Source organism: Mesocricetus auratus, unplaced genomic scaffold (assembly GCF_017639785.1).
Source record: "Mesocricetus auratus isolate SY011 unplaced genomic scaffold, BCM_Maur_2.0 Super-Scaffold_100004, whole genome shotgun sequence".
In the NCBI taxonomy this organism is placed as follows: Eukaryota; Metazoa; Chordata; class Mammalia; order Rodentia; family Cricetidae; genus Mesocricetus; species Mesocricetus auratus.
In genome coordinates this window covers 29,562,406-29,578,639 of record NW_024429189.1, presented here as the reverse complement: position 1 = coordinate 29,578,639, position 16,234 = coordinate 29,562,406, and the positions used below count along the sequence as shown (strand labels likewise).

Sequence of the window (16,234 nt, the reverse complement as noted above, 5' to 3'; positions counted from 1 at the left end):
ACTAGAACTGTCACAAGAACAGTGACTCTAGACACGTGGTCCTGACAGCTTGACTCCTTACTTCAAGATGCTCGTAATCATTCACAAATGAACAGTCTCCAGTATCTTTTTCTCAGTACAAGTCTGATTCATAATCATTGGTTTTGTTAGGTTTTTTTAAGTAAATATTTCAGACATTCAGAAAAAGAAACGGAGGGATATAATATATAACCATTTCATTAACACAGAAGCTGTTAACAATTTATAATTCTTCAGGTTTGTTTGGTTTTTTTAATGACTGTTTTAAGTATAAATGAAGCATCCCTGCCCCTCCTATGGAATCTTTATCCTCTTCCTAGAAAGGTTACTTTGGTGGCTAAATTGGTTTCTGGAGAATTAAATTAGACAAAGAGCTTTGGTTCATGGCAGATTTATAATACTAAAGCCCCTACACAAAAGCTGAGTTTTATAGAGAATTATTTAAGATATTATTAGCAGTGGGCACTGACAGATAATATCAGCATGCATTAAATTATTAACTGATTTTTGGAGGGAAAATACTGACATTTACTTAACTGTGGAAAGGACATTGATATCTTACTGCAAACTTGTGATGTCAAGAAAGCATTTATTACATTGTCACCTCACCATTAAGTCACAAAGGCAAGGGCTGCAACTTGATTCTGTTGACTTTTAGTCACTTGTTCCATTGGGCCAGACAGTCTGGAATAAAACCCAAATATCCTTCCGACAGTGCCAGTAGCGCACTTGTTACTTCGTTAGTGAAGAGGCTCCAGGCAAGACATTTGGTGGTCCGGTCCCATGTGATTCTTCCATGGTACTCTTCTGAATGCAGACAAGTATGCTACCCCTATAGACTGATAGCACCCATGCAGAGTCCAGGGCAAGTCTGTTGTTTTCCTAAGACCCATCACTGCTAGTTAAAGTAAGGCGTGGCTGAATGAACCAGAGTATAATGAGTTTTGAGTAGGTGACTGAATGCTTTCATTGAAGAAAAGCAAGTCAAACTAATTAACTCTCCAGAAGTGTTTCTCAAAAAATTTTAGTCACCTGTAGATATAAGACAAACTGTAAAATGAGGCTCCAGCCTTTAGTTCCTCCTCCAAAGTCAAGATGACAAAGTACATAATTAAGTTCGTTAACTTAATTTTAAACCCGGAGTGGAAGTTAAAAGCACATAAGGCACATCCTGATTGACAAGAGCCATTACCATGAGAGTTCATAACAGGAAAGACCATCTTTAATACAAAAATTCTCAACTGTTGTTTTTAGCACAAAATCGTGACGAAGAAAATTATGAATTATTTTGAATTACTTTTTGAATTATGAATTATTATAAATTAATGTTTACGTTTTCAACCACTAGAAAATCATGTTTTATATGACTACTATGAAACACTCTTCATAGAATTTACTGTCTTTTATAAGTCAGAATACTCTGTCTGCTATAATTATAACAACTCTGGAATCAGTTATTTTACTGTAGAAATGCCAAAGCAACAGCTAGTGAAAAAGTTAAGTCTTCTTTTTCATTGTCATATTCATAGTTTTCTGCTACGTTTCATTTCCTAAACCTAAAGCAATAGTTACGCAAAGTCTCTTAGTGCTGTGAATGTACTATTTATGTATCTCTTATTTTTCTATGACTAGGATGGAATCAACAGAAAAATGCGAAGCTGTAATTGGTCATTTTAATGGAAAATTCATTAAGACCCCACCAGGAGTTTCTGGTATGTTGTTTGCCTAAAGTTTTGTCAACCATCTTTTATATAGCATGTATGTAACTTTAGCACACAATGGCTCTTAAGATACAGAACTTCCCACTTTTTAACACTTGTTTGTCTTGGCAAATAAGATTTACATATGCACCAGCCAGGAAGAACCTGAGTGTCAACTCTTGTAGTAAGACATTGACTGGCAAAGCCCTATAGAATTGTCTCTTAACATGCAGCCATCCTTTTTTTTTTTTTTTGGTTTTACGATACAGGGTTTCTCTGTATTGTTTTGGAGGCTGTCGAACTCACAGAGATCCGCCTGCCTCTGCCTCCCGAGTGCTGGCATTAAAGGCGTGCACCACCACCGCCGGCCATGCAGCCATCCTTTAACCCACCTCTCCACCATCCTCAGTAGCCTTCCCAGGACTGGGCACATCCCCTGAGAGCTCAGCATCGTTCTGTCCTCACCTCCTATGGCCCTTTATGTACACACTTTATGTACACTCGGCTTCAGCCACTCCCCCAACCTCATCCTGCCTGCATTGTCTTTAATCAAAACCACTACACTCGGCTTCAGTCACTCCCCCAGCCTCATTGTCTTTAATTAAAACCACTACACCTCACGGAGCAAGGTAACACCCAGACTCCGGGAAGCCTGTTCTGAAATAGAAGAGGCTCCTCCTGTTGTTGCTGAGAACTGACTTGTTACTCTGGGGTCTGTTGATGTCACAGTCCTTTCTTTAGTGGCAGCCTTGGCTTCCTTGTACACTCACTGTTGGTTGAGCCTGCTGGAAGAACACAGACTGGAATGATCCCGCTGTAGACCATTTTCTCTTTCTCTGTAGCATATGAAGATTAGCCGGACTCAGCACCACTGTTGGTCCTGAGTACTTCAGGCTCCCCAGAATCCTCCCTTCTCCCCTTTCGCACCCATACAGTCCTCTAAGAGCTCAAAGCAGATGCCCACACTCCCTATTTCATGACTATAATGTGGAGTACCAGAAATGCCACTTGATTTCTGCATCCTCTATCGAAGGACCCTTGCCTGTGCCGCGCTCTTTCCTTTCTCCTTCCAGAAGGAAGTTAATGCTGTTTGTGATCCTGTTCCAATGGGGTCTTGCTGTGCCTTCCTCTCCTATAGTTGTATCTGCTTTTTGCTTATATCCCTCTTTTTTCCTGACAAAATGAAAAACTTTTATTTTGGATCTATAAAATAACATCTCCCTGACTAATTGGTGAGCAAATGGGAGAAAATCCACAAAGAGTTAATATTCTAGTTTCATTTCTATTGCTGTGATTTAAAAAAAAACAAAAAACACCCTTATAGAGAACAACCAGCACTGGCCTTATTTTAGCTCAATATTCCAATCTGTCACTGTGGGAAAGTCGAGGTGGCAGGGACTCGCATGGCATCCACAGTCAAGAGCAGGGAGAGAATGGATTAGTTGATGCCTGCTTGTCTGTGCTTGGCTTGATTTCTCTATTCTTCTGTAGTTTAGAACCCATTGTCTAATGAATGGTGCCACACACAATGGACTGGATCGTCCACATCAATTAACTTAAGACCACCCCCAGACATGCCCAGAGTCATTGGTACTTTCTCCGAGATGATTGTAGGTTATGTGACAAAACTATCACGATTAAAAAAAAATTGTGAACGTAGCCATCATGAATGTTTTTAATCACAGAATTTAGTGACTAGAAGTATAGGCTACTTTATGCCAAGATCTTTCCACAAGAAAATAATCCATTTGTGTTTGGAATCATCTTGGTCTTTTGTGATCTTGAGCTAAGGCCATCTTTTCCTGAAGACACTTTTAAAGGGTAGCCTTGCTTCCCATCGTTCCTCAGTTCTCTCCAGGCTGGTATCTTCTCCAGCCTGTAGTTTAAATTCCTTTAGTCAAGCATTCCGTTTGCTAGGGCAACTGTAACAAAATAATTAGTGACTCACTGTTCTGAGGGCCAAAAGTGTAAGCTGTAAGAATTCAAGGTCTGTTCCTTCTGAGCGCTGTGAGTAAAGGGGCTGTTCCACGCATCCCCTTGGCCTGCAGTTGGCCATCCTCTTCCTTCTGCCTGTCTGTAATCAGGGTCACATTCTGGGGTGCTGAGAGCTAGAGCTCTAACATGTCTTATTAAAGGGGAGGGGAGAGTAGGAGGGAAACACAGTTGAGCACTTGCTCGTGACTGACATCGTCTGTGCCATACCATCCTTCAACCAATCACTTCCAAGCTTCAGTTTCTGATAGATTTGATCCAGTCTTGAGATTTCAGACCCTGCATGCAATGAGTCTCACTCACTCATCTCTTTCTAAATTTTCTATTGAGTAGCTGTGTCCACAGTCTCCAGAGCTAGGCCTCTTGCCCTCACTGCTTGTGTTCTTGCCTTCTTTACCTCAGTTACCTAGTTTACCAAGCACCCAAGTCAGAGACCCAGGACTGGGTTCCCCCAGCCACCTCTATCCTTCCTCTCTCCCATTCAAATAATCACTCGGGTCCTTGGTGTTTCTTCTGTCCCTTCCCTCTATGCCTGCTGTGTCCCTTGTCTCTCATTAGAGCAGCCTGCCAATGGCTTTTCCTGTCTGGCCTGACCTCCCTCACATTACTTCCTAAATACACAGAGAATTTTAGACAGAACGCATCCTTCGGTTTCACCATGCTCCCACACCCAGAGTGGCCCTGAAGGCCGTAGTGACTAGAGCCCTTGCTCCTCAATGCTGTCCCTGTGTCCTCAGCACTGAGTCACCAGTAGAACCCCTTACAGATACATGACGCTCTGTCATTTCCCCCTGTGTTCTCTATACCTTGATGTCTTTGCTTCCCATTAAAATGGATGTCTTCCCCTTGTCTTTCTAGACTGTTGAGAATCTGTCTTCTCCCTGAAGGAACCTGCTCAGGCTCTGCTGTCTTACATTCCACCTGATTGTGTTTCCATGTGACAGTCCCACTCCGCCACAGGCTCATAGACACAGTCTCCTCATCTCTTTATGTTCGTGCTTTGCAGTGATTGAGCTATACCAAGCAACAAGCAGTGTTTGTTAGTCTTGAATAAATCCCATTATGTCATAGCATCAAGACAGCGTCGGCTCCTAACAGGGTAGCGCATGGGGAAAACCCAAGGACCTTCTGGTTTGCAGTCAGTCCCCGTCGCGCTCCTTGCCAGCATGCAGTGTCACAGAAACCACCTCACGTTGCTTTTAAAGAGAGGCGGTTAGAACGGGCTGCTTCGTCACATCCTACCCCCACTGTACCCTCAGGCTTCCTGCATGGACATCTGCTTTTGGCTTTGGGGTCTGGAGCAACAAGTCTGTCCTTACAGCATCCTTGTCTACCTACAAACCTATGCCTTGCTGATGTACTCTTGCTTTGGTAGAAGTCTGGAGAGGGGTCCTTTCAAAGCCCCCTGCTCACTAGTGTCTGCAGTAAATCACCTGCATCGACTGCATTAACACCAAAGCTCCTGTGGAGACAGTCAGGTCCTTGAATTTACCCCCACACCAGGGTAACTGTAGTAAGCGACCATGCAGGAACCCAGACAAGGAGGAAAGTGTGCCAATTGGCCAAACTCATCTTTGCCCCCAGAGTCTGTCCAGTACCTTTCATATGTAAAAAAAAATCTTTAATCCAGATCTAGATCCTGTGAATCGAACCTGAGTAACATAGAAGGTTGGCCAGACGCCATCTCTAAGTGGCAAGAGATACATGTACCTTAGTTTGTCGCATAGAACGCAGCCAGAAAGCACCAAGGTATGTTGAAGTTAGAGTCATTCCCTCCAGGAGTCTCTGGAAAGAGTAGCTGCTCTTAGGCTGTGCATGGGGGACTGCTACTGTGTATTAGTCCTCCCAGACTCCCAGGTTCCATCTTTAACTGGATGACTGATGAAGATGAGTAGAGTCACTTTAATTTCCTGTATCCAGTTTCATTTCATTTCATTTCATAGAGGGACTGATTTGTATGTATGTGTAATACCACAGGCCACACTTGATCTTGTAATATTAAAACCTGACAGCACATCACTTCTGTTGTAGGTGAACTGCCCATAGGCACACATTTGGAACATAAATTCTAGGTCCTGGAAGGACAGTGCGTCTGGGGAACTCAGCCCAGTGGAAGAGCTTCCTTTTTGTTTTCCTTTTTTCATCAGCACCACTTGGATGAAAGGAAGGAAAGAAGAATATTTTAGCCTCAAACTAGTAGAAGCCTGTCCTGTGAGTTTCGAGCAGTGCCACTTTGAGTGTAGTCTGCATACTCAGGATCCCACACACCTCCATCCAGGCTCCCGTCCCTTCCAGAGACTGATCTATATCTACTTGTGACCTCTCTTTTCTGGGTTCATGCAGCAGCAAGGTTTCTTGAAAAAGGAAACGCGTCCAGGGCCGTTTGTATCAGCCTAAGATAAAATCTTCCAATTCCCTCCGTGAAAGAGACTTCACAGAGTGTCACAGATTGAATGAACAGTTTCCTTTGTTCTCTAAAGGACTTCGTGGTTGTCATTAGACTGTTTCCTTTGAAGTGGGTTCATAAACTGCAGGTCACACTCTTTCGAGAGAAAACCCGGTGGTTTCCAAACCACATATGGATGGTTGTAGGAGCCTGGGCAACACTGCAGCTGATAGAGAATAGTCTCTTCCAAGCTGTGCCAAGGGACACATGAGTACAAAGAGACAGATGAGTCCCATCCATGTTGCGAGCATGGCTGCAGGGAGTGTTGCAACTGAGCTGTCCTCTGTGTTCCCAGTCATGCTTACTGCTACTTCATTTCCAAGGGCTTGGTAAACTCCCCGAGTGCTAATCTGGGTTCAGGACTAGGTTTCAAGTCGGTTGTGGGCAGGAGCATTTGTTTTCCTTATTTCTGTTCACCGCCTGTACCTGCTGGCGTCACTGAGTGGTTTCTCTGAGCATTTGTCATGTAGCACTCATTCCAGTCACTGAGCCGCTAGCAGGCTTCTGACATACAAATGAGGCTGAACTGCCTCCAGGCCGAGTTGGGGATTTGGAAGCACATGCTTGCAGCGAACTCAGCTTTTCCCCAAAACAAGTCCCCAGCGCACGTTGGAACCCATAAGGAGTCTGAATGGCGTTCAGCTTCCCTAGACTCGTTACTTTTGTACACGCACTAAGAAGAGCTTTGAATGCAAGCCAGTATCTCAGGGGCAGCTCTCTCTTCGTCCGGGGAGTGCTTGAGATTATCCGTCAAATCGGGTAGAAAATAAAATGTCAGAGGTTACGTTAAATTTGCCTTCTTGAATGTTTAAATGCTGCAGGCTCATTGCTAGGTAGACATAACATCTCATAAACACAGTCAGAGGATGGCTTATTTGATGACGCATTGTTTAGCTGGCATAAGCAGAATTATCCAGTATGGTTCCTGTCAGAGTACTTGGATTTTTGCACGGTTGGCAGTTTGCCTGTTGACACTGGAGCCAAGTTCAGAAAAGAAATCCACTTAAGCTAGTCTCGCATCCGAACACAGCTTTCATGCTGGTGTGCTAGATCCTCAGAAGGGATCTGCTGGTCTTGAGTCATTGCCAGAACCAGTTAGTGCCTAGGTTGCATTCTCTCTGGTAGAAGGAAAACTAGAAAAGTAATAAAGCCCCAAAAGAGAAATTCTAAGTGAATAGTGAAGTCATCTTAGTTGTAACACATACACACTAACTTCTAGAAGGCTAAATGGAGGAAGTAAAACTGGACATGGTGGTGCATGCCCTTGAAGCAGAGGCAGGTAGATGTCTGAGTTTGAGGTCACTTTAACCTACATAGCAAGTTTCAAGCCATCCAAGGCTATGTAGTGAGACCCTGTCTCAATAAAAAAAAAAGTTCAAGTTCATCTTTGAATACTCAACTCTATGTCACCCATCATTCTGCCAACCTGTGTTTTTATATTGAGATGACATTGGGATTCCCCGTGCCAGCTGTGCTAGGGAACCTTAAACATGGCATATAACAGAACATGTGCATAACTTTGTAAGAAATCTGAGGTAGCACATTATAACTTTAATGCAGCCTGTTTTCTGAATGCTGTTTTTTAGCACACTGTTTCCTGCTCTTACCATGTTTTCAGGATGCTTTTTGTTCTTTCCTACACAACTTCTCTAAATTGTTTATAAGTTCTCTTCTTCCACACTTCTCACCCATTTTCCTTTGAAAATGCCGAGGTGTTATTATTTTTTTTTTTAGATTTCCCTTGAGTTTGAGTGTTGGCAGATTTGAAGTATGTAGATTTGCTTGGGAAGTCCTGGGGTAGGAGAACATGGAATTGTGTAGAGCTTTTTACTACTTGATACTAATTGATGAAAATCCTATTATGGAGAAGCGATGTGGGAGTGGCTTTCCACTTAATGAACACTGGAACCAGGCTGGAGAACTTGAGTTACATAGCACTCATGTCCAAAGTCGGATCTGTGCTTCAGGCACACGGGTCATGATGGGCACTCGGGGATTTGTCTCGATGCTCTTCTGCTGTCTTCCTGGAAGAGGGCATGTTGTCTGGGAAGAATATGCTTATGGCGTTAGCTGGAAAACTCCTGGAACTGTGATCATACCTATTGGGGTACTCCCGCTCCCTCCCACCACTGCACGAACAGAGTAGCATTAGATGGCATGATCTTACCTACAAAGTGCTCTCTCTCCCACTGCTACAGGAATGCGGGTTTAAGTGCTCACCTTGGAGCTGCTCTTATTAGATTGCCATGCTGGGATGATTGTGGATGGTTACTGGAGCAAGGGTTTCCCTGTGAGACCTCGAGTCACTGTGACAAATACCCATGAGAGACCCTGTAGAGGAGGGAAGTTTTATTTTGACTCAGGATTGGAGAGGTTTCTATCGTGTTCAACCTGTGAGAAGAAAAGTGTCACCATGGTGCAGAGACACGGGCCAAGAAAGCTGACACTGCCTAGCCACACCACAGCTGCCTTTAGACCCGGTGAAAAGTCATCCTCTACAATGAGGGAGGGCGTGGGAGGGGAGGGGGAAGGGGAAACTTCTGTCAGGATATGAAATAAATGAATATGTTTAAGTAATAAAAAAAAATTTAAAAAGCCCAGTAGAACTGAGGCAAATGTAAATAAGTTGCCAGTATCACTTTCCTCACACCCGTGTAAGAAGAGACCAGAGCAGGTGGGACCCCCGGGTCCCTGGGAAGAAGAGCCGCTACCAAGCAAAGCCACAGCTGTGCCCTTGGTTGGCTAGAAACGGGACAGACAGGAAGCAGTATGCATGTAAAAGATGAGTAATCATTAATGGCTGCTCACGAGGAACGTTTTAGGAGCAAAGCCTGGATAGCTTCTGGCATATTCTTAGTTGACGTATATTTTTTAACTTGTAATAAGTACATTTTTAAATTTTTAACAAAAGTTATATTTTAAAAGCTGGTCATAAAAAACACTTCATGTGTGCATGGCTGGCTGTAATTTTTTTTGCATAGTCTCACAGTAATAAGGAATGCCAGCAATATCCATCCCATTTGAATTTCTTCCGTATTATCTCATCTCAAAATGCAATGTGGCTAAGGTCTTGAAATTGATATGAACATTACAGGTCTTTCTAGAGTAAAGGGAAAGCATACATAGGAATTCTGCTTTTGCTTTATGAAACATTTTTTCCACATTCATTTTGTGTCTTGGAACTATAAGCATGTAGAGGCTAGAAATAACAGTCAACAACTTTTTTGGAGGGTCTGTTTGTACATCAGTAAAGAAAGTTTGGTGAAAATGTGTCTTCTCCCTCCTGTACTTCACACCAGATGCCCTAGTTAGGGTTTCTGCTATGATGAGACACCATGACCAAAAGCAACTTGGGGAAGACAGGCTCGATTTCATCTTATAACTCTCAGGTCACATTGTATATCGCTTTGGGGACTCTAAGAAAAGAACTCAGGCAGAGGCCATGGAGGGATGTAGTGTTCCACACAAGGAACAGTACATTACAACCTCAGGTCAAAACAAGTGTTTTAGGAATTACTCCATTCTCCGCGGTGAACTCACAACAGAGTGGAAATGATCTGGTAACTCCTCCAAATACTGGTGACCGGGTTAGAGTGTGTCTTAACATTAGCAGCCCAGTGGTGTTACCTGCTCTCTGAATTCTAAGAGCGCAAAGGGGACTGGACAGCTGCTGTTAAGCAGAGCAGAATTCTGATGCTTGCCTTAAAACCAGGAGTCAAGATCTTCCAGAAACCCTAAACCCAATCCTGACTCATTTTGTTCTGCTTCACAATGAAGCAGAGGTTTTTAAAAATATATATTTTTGTTTTGCTTTTTAATGTAAAGGCAGTTGATGCCAGTGAAGTAGAAAGATGGGGAACACTCTGTAGTGAAAATGATTCCTGTAGCTTCTGGGAACCTGCATTTTTCTCTCCACGGGGTCAGCTCCCTATGATGGGGCGTTTTTCAAGTAGCCATCGTTATCAGAACTGATTGAAGTCGCTAACACGGACCTTCCAGATTGGGTGAAGAAACTTGTCAAGGACAATTTATATTTTGCAATACGATGGTTAAGATCAAATGCTGAGTAACTGGGAAAAAATGGGGGATGCGGAAGGAGTGGACTCTCCAGCTGCTACTGCTGTCAGCATCTAAGTGTGAAAACAATAAGGAAACTCCATTTAGGATGCACAGGGGGAATGGTCTACTCTCTGGTGAACTGCACAGCTGACCCCAGGAGGCCAGATAGACCCCGGGAGGCCAGGTAGACCCCAGGAGGCCAGGTAGACCCCTGGAGGCCAGGTAGACCCCGGGAGGCCAGGTAGACCCCGGGAGGCCAGGTAGCTAGGTGAACACTGTCTGGCAAAGATCTGGTTCTGGGAGGAGTGCAGTTTAGTACTAATGTCAGGGAAAGACAACTGTGCACAGACTGTCACAGTCTGAGCTTAAGGAGCTGATAAATACATAATAGGGACTGCAGCAAGGCATTGTGGGTGTAGCCACTCTTGCTCTCTCGGGAGGGAGTGTCGCACCATAGAAATAGACATGTGTAAAAAGCTCCATCTCTGTTGAGACACTAGAAAAACCAATAGTGCCGTTACCTTAGATGGCTCTCAAGAGGGGCCAGGAAATAGGACCTCAGTGTTCTGCCTGGGGGCCGTAGCAGTGTTAAAGGTAACACTACAGTCATCAGAATTTGAAAGATGCATGCTCCTGTTGGTTCCAATATATAAGAAAATAACTTTCCTGGGTTGGGTGCTAAGAGATGTGGCCTGAAAAAAATCACACAACATGTCAGAGGTCACCCTTATTAAGACAATTTCAGCCTAAGAGTACTTGCATACTTGGGAAAGCATACTTGGGAAAGCCCATTGGTTCAGGGTAGTTTATGTATTTATATGCTGCTTTATGTGAAATAGATAAATAACAGTGTGTCAAGGGGTAGGGAGATGGCTCAATAAATAAACTGCTTGCCCCATAAAACTCAGGACCTGAGTTTGTATTCTTACCACCCACATAAAAAGCATATGGGCAAGCATATGCCTGTAGTCCCTGTCCTGAGGAGGCAGAGACCTGAGGATCCCTGGGGCTCCGAAACTAAGGTGGAGAAAGATAAAAGAGGAAGGTAAGAGACATCACCAGGTAGACTTGCGTGCACTTGGGAACAACACACACAGAAGCCATTTGTCAGAACTCCATAGTAACCCCTTAGCACACCCAGGTGACACATTGCATATTCCAGAGGCTGGAGAGATTCTTTGCACTTAGGAGCTCTTACTGAGAGAGGACTTGAGTTCCCAGAATGCATGCTAGCCAGCTCACTACCACTGCAACTCCAACTCCAGAAGGCCCAACACGCCTGGTCCCTGGCCTCTACGGACACATGTGCATGCATAGAGTTAAAAATAATGAAAATCATGAGAATTGTTACTCTAGGAAAATGACTGCATTAGAGATAGACTGTTACATACTAATTCTGTAAAGTTCATCCAGCCGTACTGTGCAGACCGCATTGCTGGCCCTTCTGGCATGGTATGTGACCCCGTATCTTCTTTCTGAAAGACGGTAAGGATGCTGCCTTAAGTGCCTGTGCTTATAGCAAGCTGCTGTCACATAGGAACTCCTGATTCTTTAGCCTGGGACCTGGGCTTCAGGCTCCCAGTGGCAAGCCAAGGACCTGCACCACGGTCCAGTGTATCAAAAGCACCAGAGAGGCAGATGAAGTGAAGCTGCCGTTCTGTTAACAAGCTTGCACACACACAAACAAAATACAGAAGTCTGGCCCGCTTCTTATTTTCCCACCCCCCAAAAAAAATCTAACCAAACTCTTCCAACTGTTGAGCACTGTCCAGACAACTGCCAGTTACAGTGAATTAAACCCTTTGTGGCTAAAGACACCAGGAAATTCCCTCACTTTGTGTGGCTTGCTTTTCCTAAAGCAAGTGGGTGGTCTTTATGGTCAATAAAGGCATTAAGAGCTTGTAAGCATGGGCTCTTTCTTAACAGTGCCCCCCAAGTCAATGGAGCAGTGTCAGGGAAGAATGACAGCTGTTCCTGCATCTGTATTTGTTTCAAGGGAGCATTTTTGTTAAATCACATATGCCTACCCTCAGTGTTTCATCCTAGTCGTGACGAACCGGGCTTTCTGAAGATAGGGTACATCCTCATCCACTGTGAACTCCAGCCCTGGGGAGACTGCAGAATGATTTGTGAGCTACTGTGACTCCTGCTCTTGTGGACCTGCCACGTAGCAGACACCGAGCTAAGCAGACAAAGAGAATTTGATGGAGGAAGGAGGCTGCTGGGATTTTTGTTGTTTCCCGCGGAGTATGAAGCACTCTGATTTTGCTGAGTGGGGAGCTGGCCGCTGTCTGGCATACATGCCATGTCCAACGGCTTACAGTTCCTTAAAGTAGGGAACTCTTTGCTTAAGATGAACACTGCTTTAACTACTTACTGTTCGCTCTTAGAGGGAAAAATCTTAATGACGGCACAGAAGAACATAGTAAGTATAATTCACTTTGAAAAAAAGCTCCTCCCATTCAGGTCACCCATGCTAAATGGGATATATACAAACACAACATCACTCTCTGGGCTTCACCTCCACACCGTATGGTGGCTGCCGCCTAGGATTTCCTTCCGAAAGGGCAGAATCCAGATAAGCATGTGTGAGAACCAAGTTATCCCCAGATAGGACAGTGGCCACTGAGCAAATGTTAAGGGTCTTGCTGCTTAGCTACGTAATGGGAGATGAACTTCGGGATGAGTCCCGCCTGGTCGCCTTCTTTCTGTGGGAGAACTTTATGCTAATGAAAGAAAATAGTTTGCATTTCTGACAAGCCAAGTAAGCCCAGAGTGAGTTTTCCTGAAGCCTCTGCTGGCAGCGTCTCCTCACTGTAAGCATGGGCAGAGGTCCAGTGCCTCTGGGTACCCCAGGCTCAGCCTCGCCCTACGGGAGCATAGAAAACTAAAGTCTCACAGCACGGAGTGGCACCCGGCTGAGCACAGTGGGTCTCGCCTGTCTCCGTTGCGCTCTTGCTTGGTCCTCAGTCAGCAACGGGGTCCTCTCTCTCACCACCACAGCCCCTTCCAGTCATGCACACAAGCTCAAGCTCACAGGGACCTGGGAGGGCATGGTTTCAGTATTGGAGTTCAAGTAGCCACTTTTTAACTGTCTACAAAGGAGAGTCACTTAAAGGAATGTCACGTGTGGTGAGTCCCTCCTCTCAGGAGGGTGTGTCTTTTATCTGCCACTTCTGCTCAGGTGCCGCCTTCTCAACCCTGGTTCCCGCCTGTCCAATGGTTAGTCCAGTTGTAGAGTTAAAAGAACCATTGGTGATGGTTACAAAGTGGCCCCGCTTCATTGTAGTCAAAGTGTTGACTTTCTGTGATTATTGGGTAGAATTTCCCCCCAAAACAATCACCTTGTACCAGCTGACCTCTGCCCAGCCATCTTCCATCATGCTCAGTTTGCACTAAATAGGGTTCTCTATTGGGGAAAGCCTGGGGTGGAGGAGTTGGAGTCAGGCATCTATTTTCACTCACATTTTCACATCTAACAGTTTCACTATGAGCCCTCTTACTATCAGTCCATGTTTCATTACCATAACAAAATACCTGAAGCCGAGTGGCTTTATAAACAAGGGGTTTATTTAGGTCTGAGTTCAGGAAGTTGAAGGGCCTGATGTCAGCATCAGCTCAGCTCCCGTGAGGACCGCACACAGTCAGGAAAAGGTACTAGAAGACAAAGCCGGCAAGTTAGCTCTTCAGGGGTGGGGCTCACTCTTGGGATCCTTGAGAGCTCCTGAGAACCACTGTCACTGATGCTGAGGTTGTGTCCCCAGTGACCTCCTGCCAGACCCTGCCTTGTAACATCACCACGCTACAGACTAAACTTGAACCCGAGGAAAATGAACGGCGTCTACACCATCATACACCCACTTAGAAGTGCTTTACTTCTAGGGCAGGCCAGGGACGCATTCAGAGTGTCAGACACTGGGGAGGGCTTACAGCTTGTGTTGTGTTGTAAGTGGTGAGAGACATTCTTGCTTCTACCCTGTCATTAGTGGGTGGGTAATGGTGATATAAAATAAGAGATGAATTAGGATAATAAGAGGCAAAGGAGAAAGGAGTAAATTCTCCACAAGTAATGTTTTTCTCTTCATGGTTATTTAACTTTGAAAGAGAACTTGAAAGGAGTAACTGTGGTTCCCCAGGAGACAAAGCCCTGAGTGTGGGAGCCAGACAGGAAGGTGTGAGCACTGTTACTGCAGTAAGTAGAAACACGCGGGAAAACCCGCGCCTCCGAGAACGTGCCGGTGTGTGTATCACAGAACAGCAAAGTGAAGGGGAAGCGTGGATGGCCTGTTGTGCCACCCGCATCTCGTTTTCAGCGACTGTACTGTTTTGTTTCGAATGTTCATTTCTTGCGTGTTTCTTTGGGTCCCGGTGAATGGATGGTAAAACAGCTGAATGGGAGGATTTGAGAGATGGAGGAACCTTTAGATAAGAAATGCAAGTACATGTAACTTAACTTTTCATTCAAGTCTATGTGCACATTTGTGTGCTCACATGCATACGTGTCTCCTCATGGGTCAAAAAAAAAGGGCATTGGCACCCCTGTAGCTGGAGTTACATACAGATGGTTTTAAGCCACCTGTGCTGCTAGCAACCAAACTCGGGTTCTCTGCAAGAGCAGCAAGTGTCCTTGAGTCCTGAACTCTCTCCATCTCCTGCAGCTTTCTTTAGTACAAATGAGGCCCATCCAGATTTACCCGCTGATGTAACCAGCATGGAATGCATGCCTATAGAGAGTGGTTACGCTGTAGGTGCTGGGGACCTGGTAATAACAAAACAGGCAGGAGAAAAGACAGTCAGTGCACGCACCAACAGCTATAAAGTCTGTAAAGAGAAGCATGGTGTGATTGACCTGACACCGGCTTGCTTTCTGCCAGTCTGGGAAGCTGGAGGAGTGTTCCGGGTTCCTTTGGGGATTATTTGTTGACTGTCCAGCGGTGGAACTGTAGAGCATCCAGAGTGGAGGGAGTCATGGTGTTGCAGTGTGTAGAGGTGGCTTCTCCATAGCTCTCCAGTGTGGGGACATCAGTCAGCACTGTGACTCTGGAGTCGCAGGGCCGGAGATCCTCCTTGACACTAGCAGTGCTCTCCTATTGAAAGAGAGACCCTTTTCCATATGGTCAGACACACCTACAATTGTGCGCTCACGTCGTCTTCCCATGTCCGCAGCTCCTACAGAACCGTTACTGTGCAAGTTTGCGGATGGAGGACAGAAGAAGAGACAGAACCCGAACAAGTACATCCCTAATGGACGGCCATGGCACAGAGAAGGAGAGGTGAGACTTGTAAGTCCTTCCTTGAAACTTCAGTGTGGGGGTGTCATCCTGAATACACTCATGAGAAGCCCTACGAGGGCTTCTGCTCTGGACTGCCACACTTCTGAAACACGTCCTGCTGGTGGCTTGTCACTCAAGGGCTGTCTGACTGCAGCTGTCTCCAGTGCAGGAGTTACTGAGTGTACATTCCTCAGGAGAACAGGTGGACCACGGGAACAGCTACACTGCACTTCGGTAAAAGGATGACCGTGGAGGTGTTTCAGTGTGGAGGGTTCAGCATTTCAATAGATTTACACTAATAGTATTCAGGAATCTGTCCTTAAGATTAAAATTGACAGTCTATCTGTCACTGAGAATTTACTTTTCTATTTTACATTTTTTTCTTACTGAAATGTTGTGCCATACAATATATTCTGATCACGCGTTTCTCTTTCTACCTCCACACTGTCTGTCTGTCTGTCTGTCTGTCTCTCTCTCTCTCTCTCTCTCTCTCTCTCTGTATGTGTCTCTCCTCTCTCTCAAGCAAGCAGTCAAATAATCTTTTGAAGCTTTCTTTAAAAAGAAACTTCAATTTCTTAATGCAGCGTTGGGCTTCCTCTTCCTTGTATTTACTTCAGTAAATGTTTACGTTTATAAAGATCATAAGAACCCAGAGTGTGTGGAGAAAATGTCTTGAACCTATGCTGTGTGACAGCCACATGTGACCTTCTGAGCATGTGATGTCTGGCTGTTTCGCTGGAAGGGTT

The 16,234-nt window shown here is 44.9% G+C and overlaps 1 protein-coding gene across 13 annotated transcripts in view; it reads left to right on the top strand.

Annotated features, from left to right (window-relative positions):
- Positions 1–16,234, top strand: part of Rbms1 (RNA binding motif single stranded interacting protein 1) — a 210,195-nt gene that overhangs the window by 181,705 nt on the left and 12,256 nt on the right. For 8 of the 13 annotated variants that reach the window (XM_040745435.1, XM_005068999.4, XM_040745436.1 and 5 more), the window contains 2 exons: positions 1,651–1,730; positions 15,382–15,497. In XM_040745435.1, the coding sequence (XP_040601369.1) occupies positions 1,651–1,730; positions 15,382–15,497 (196 nt within the window). The remainder of the gene's footprint in view (positions 1–1,650; positions 1,731–15,381; positions 15,498–16,234) is intronic. The other 5 variants (XM_021226578.2, XM_040745438.1, XM_005069003.4 and 2 more) reach the window with 1 other exon arrangement.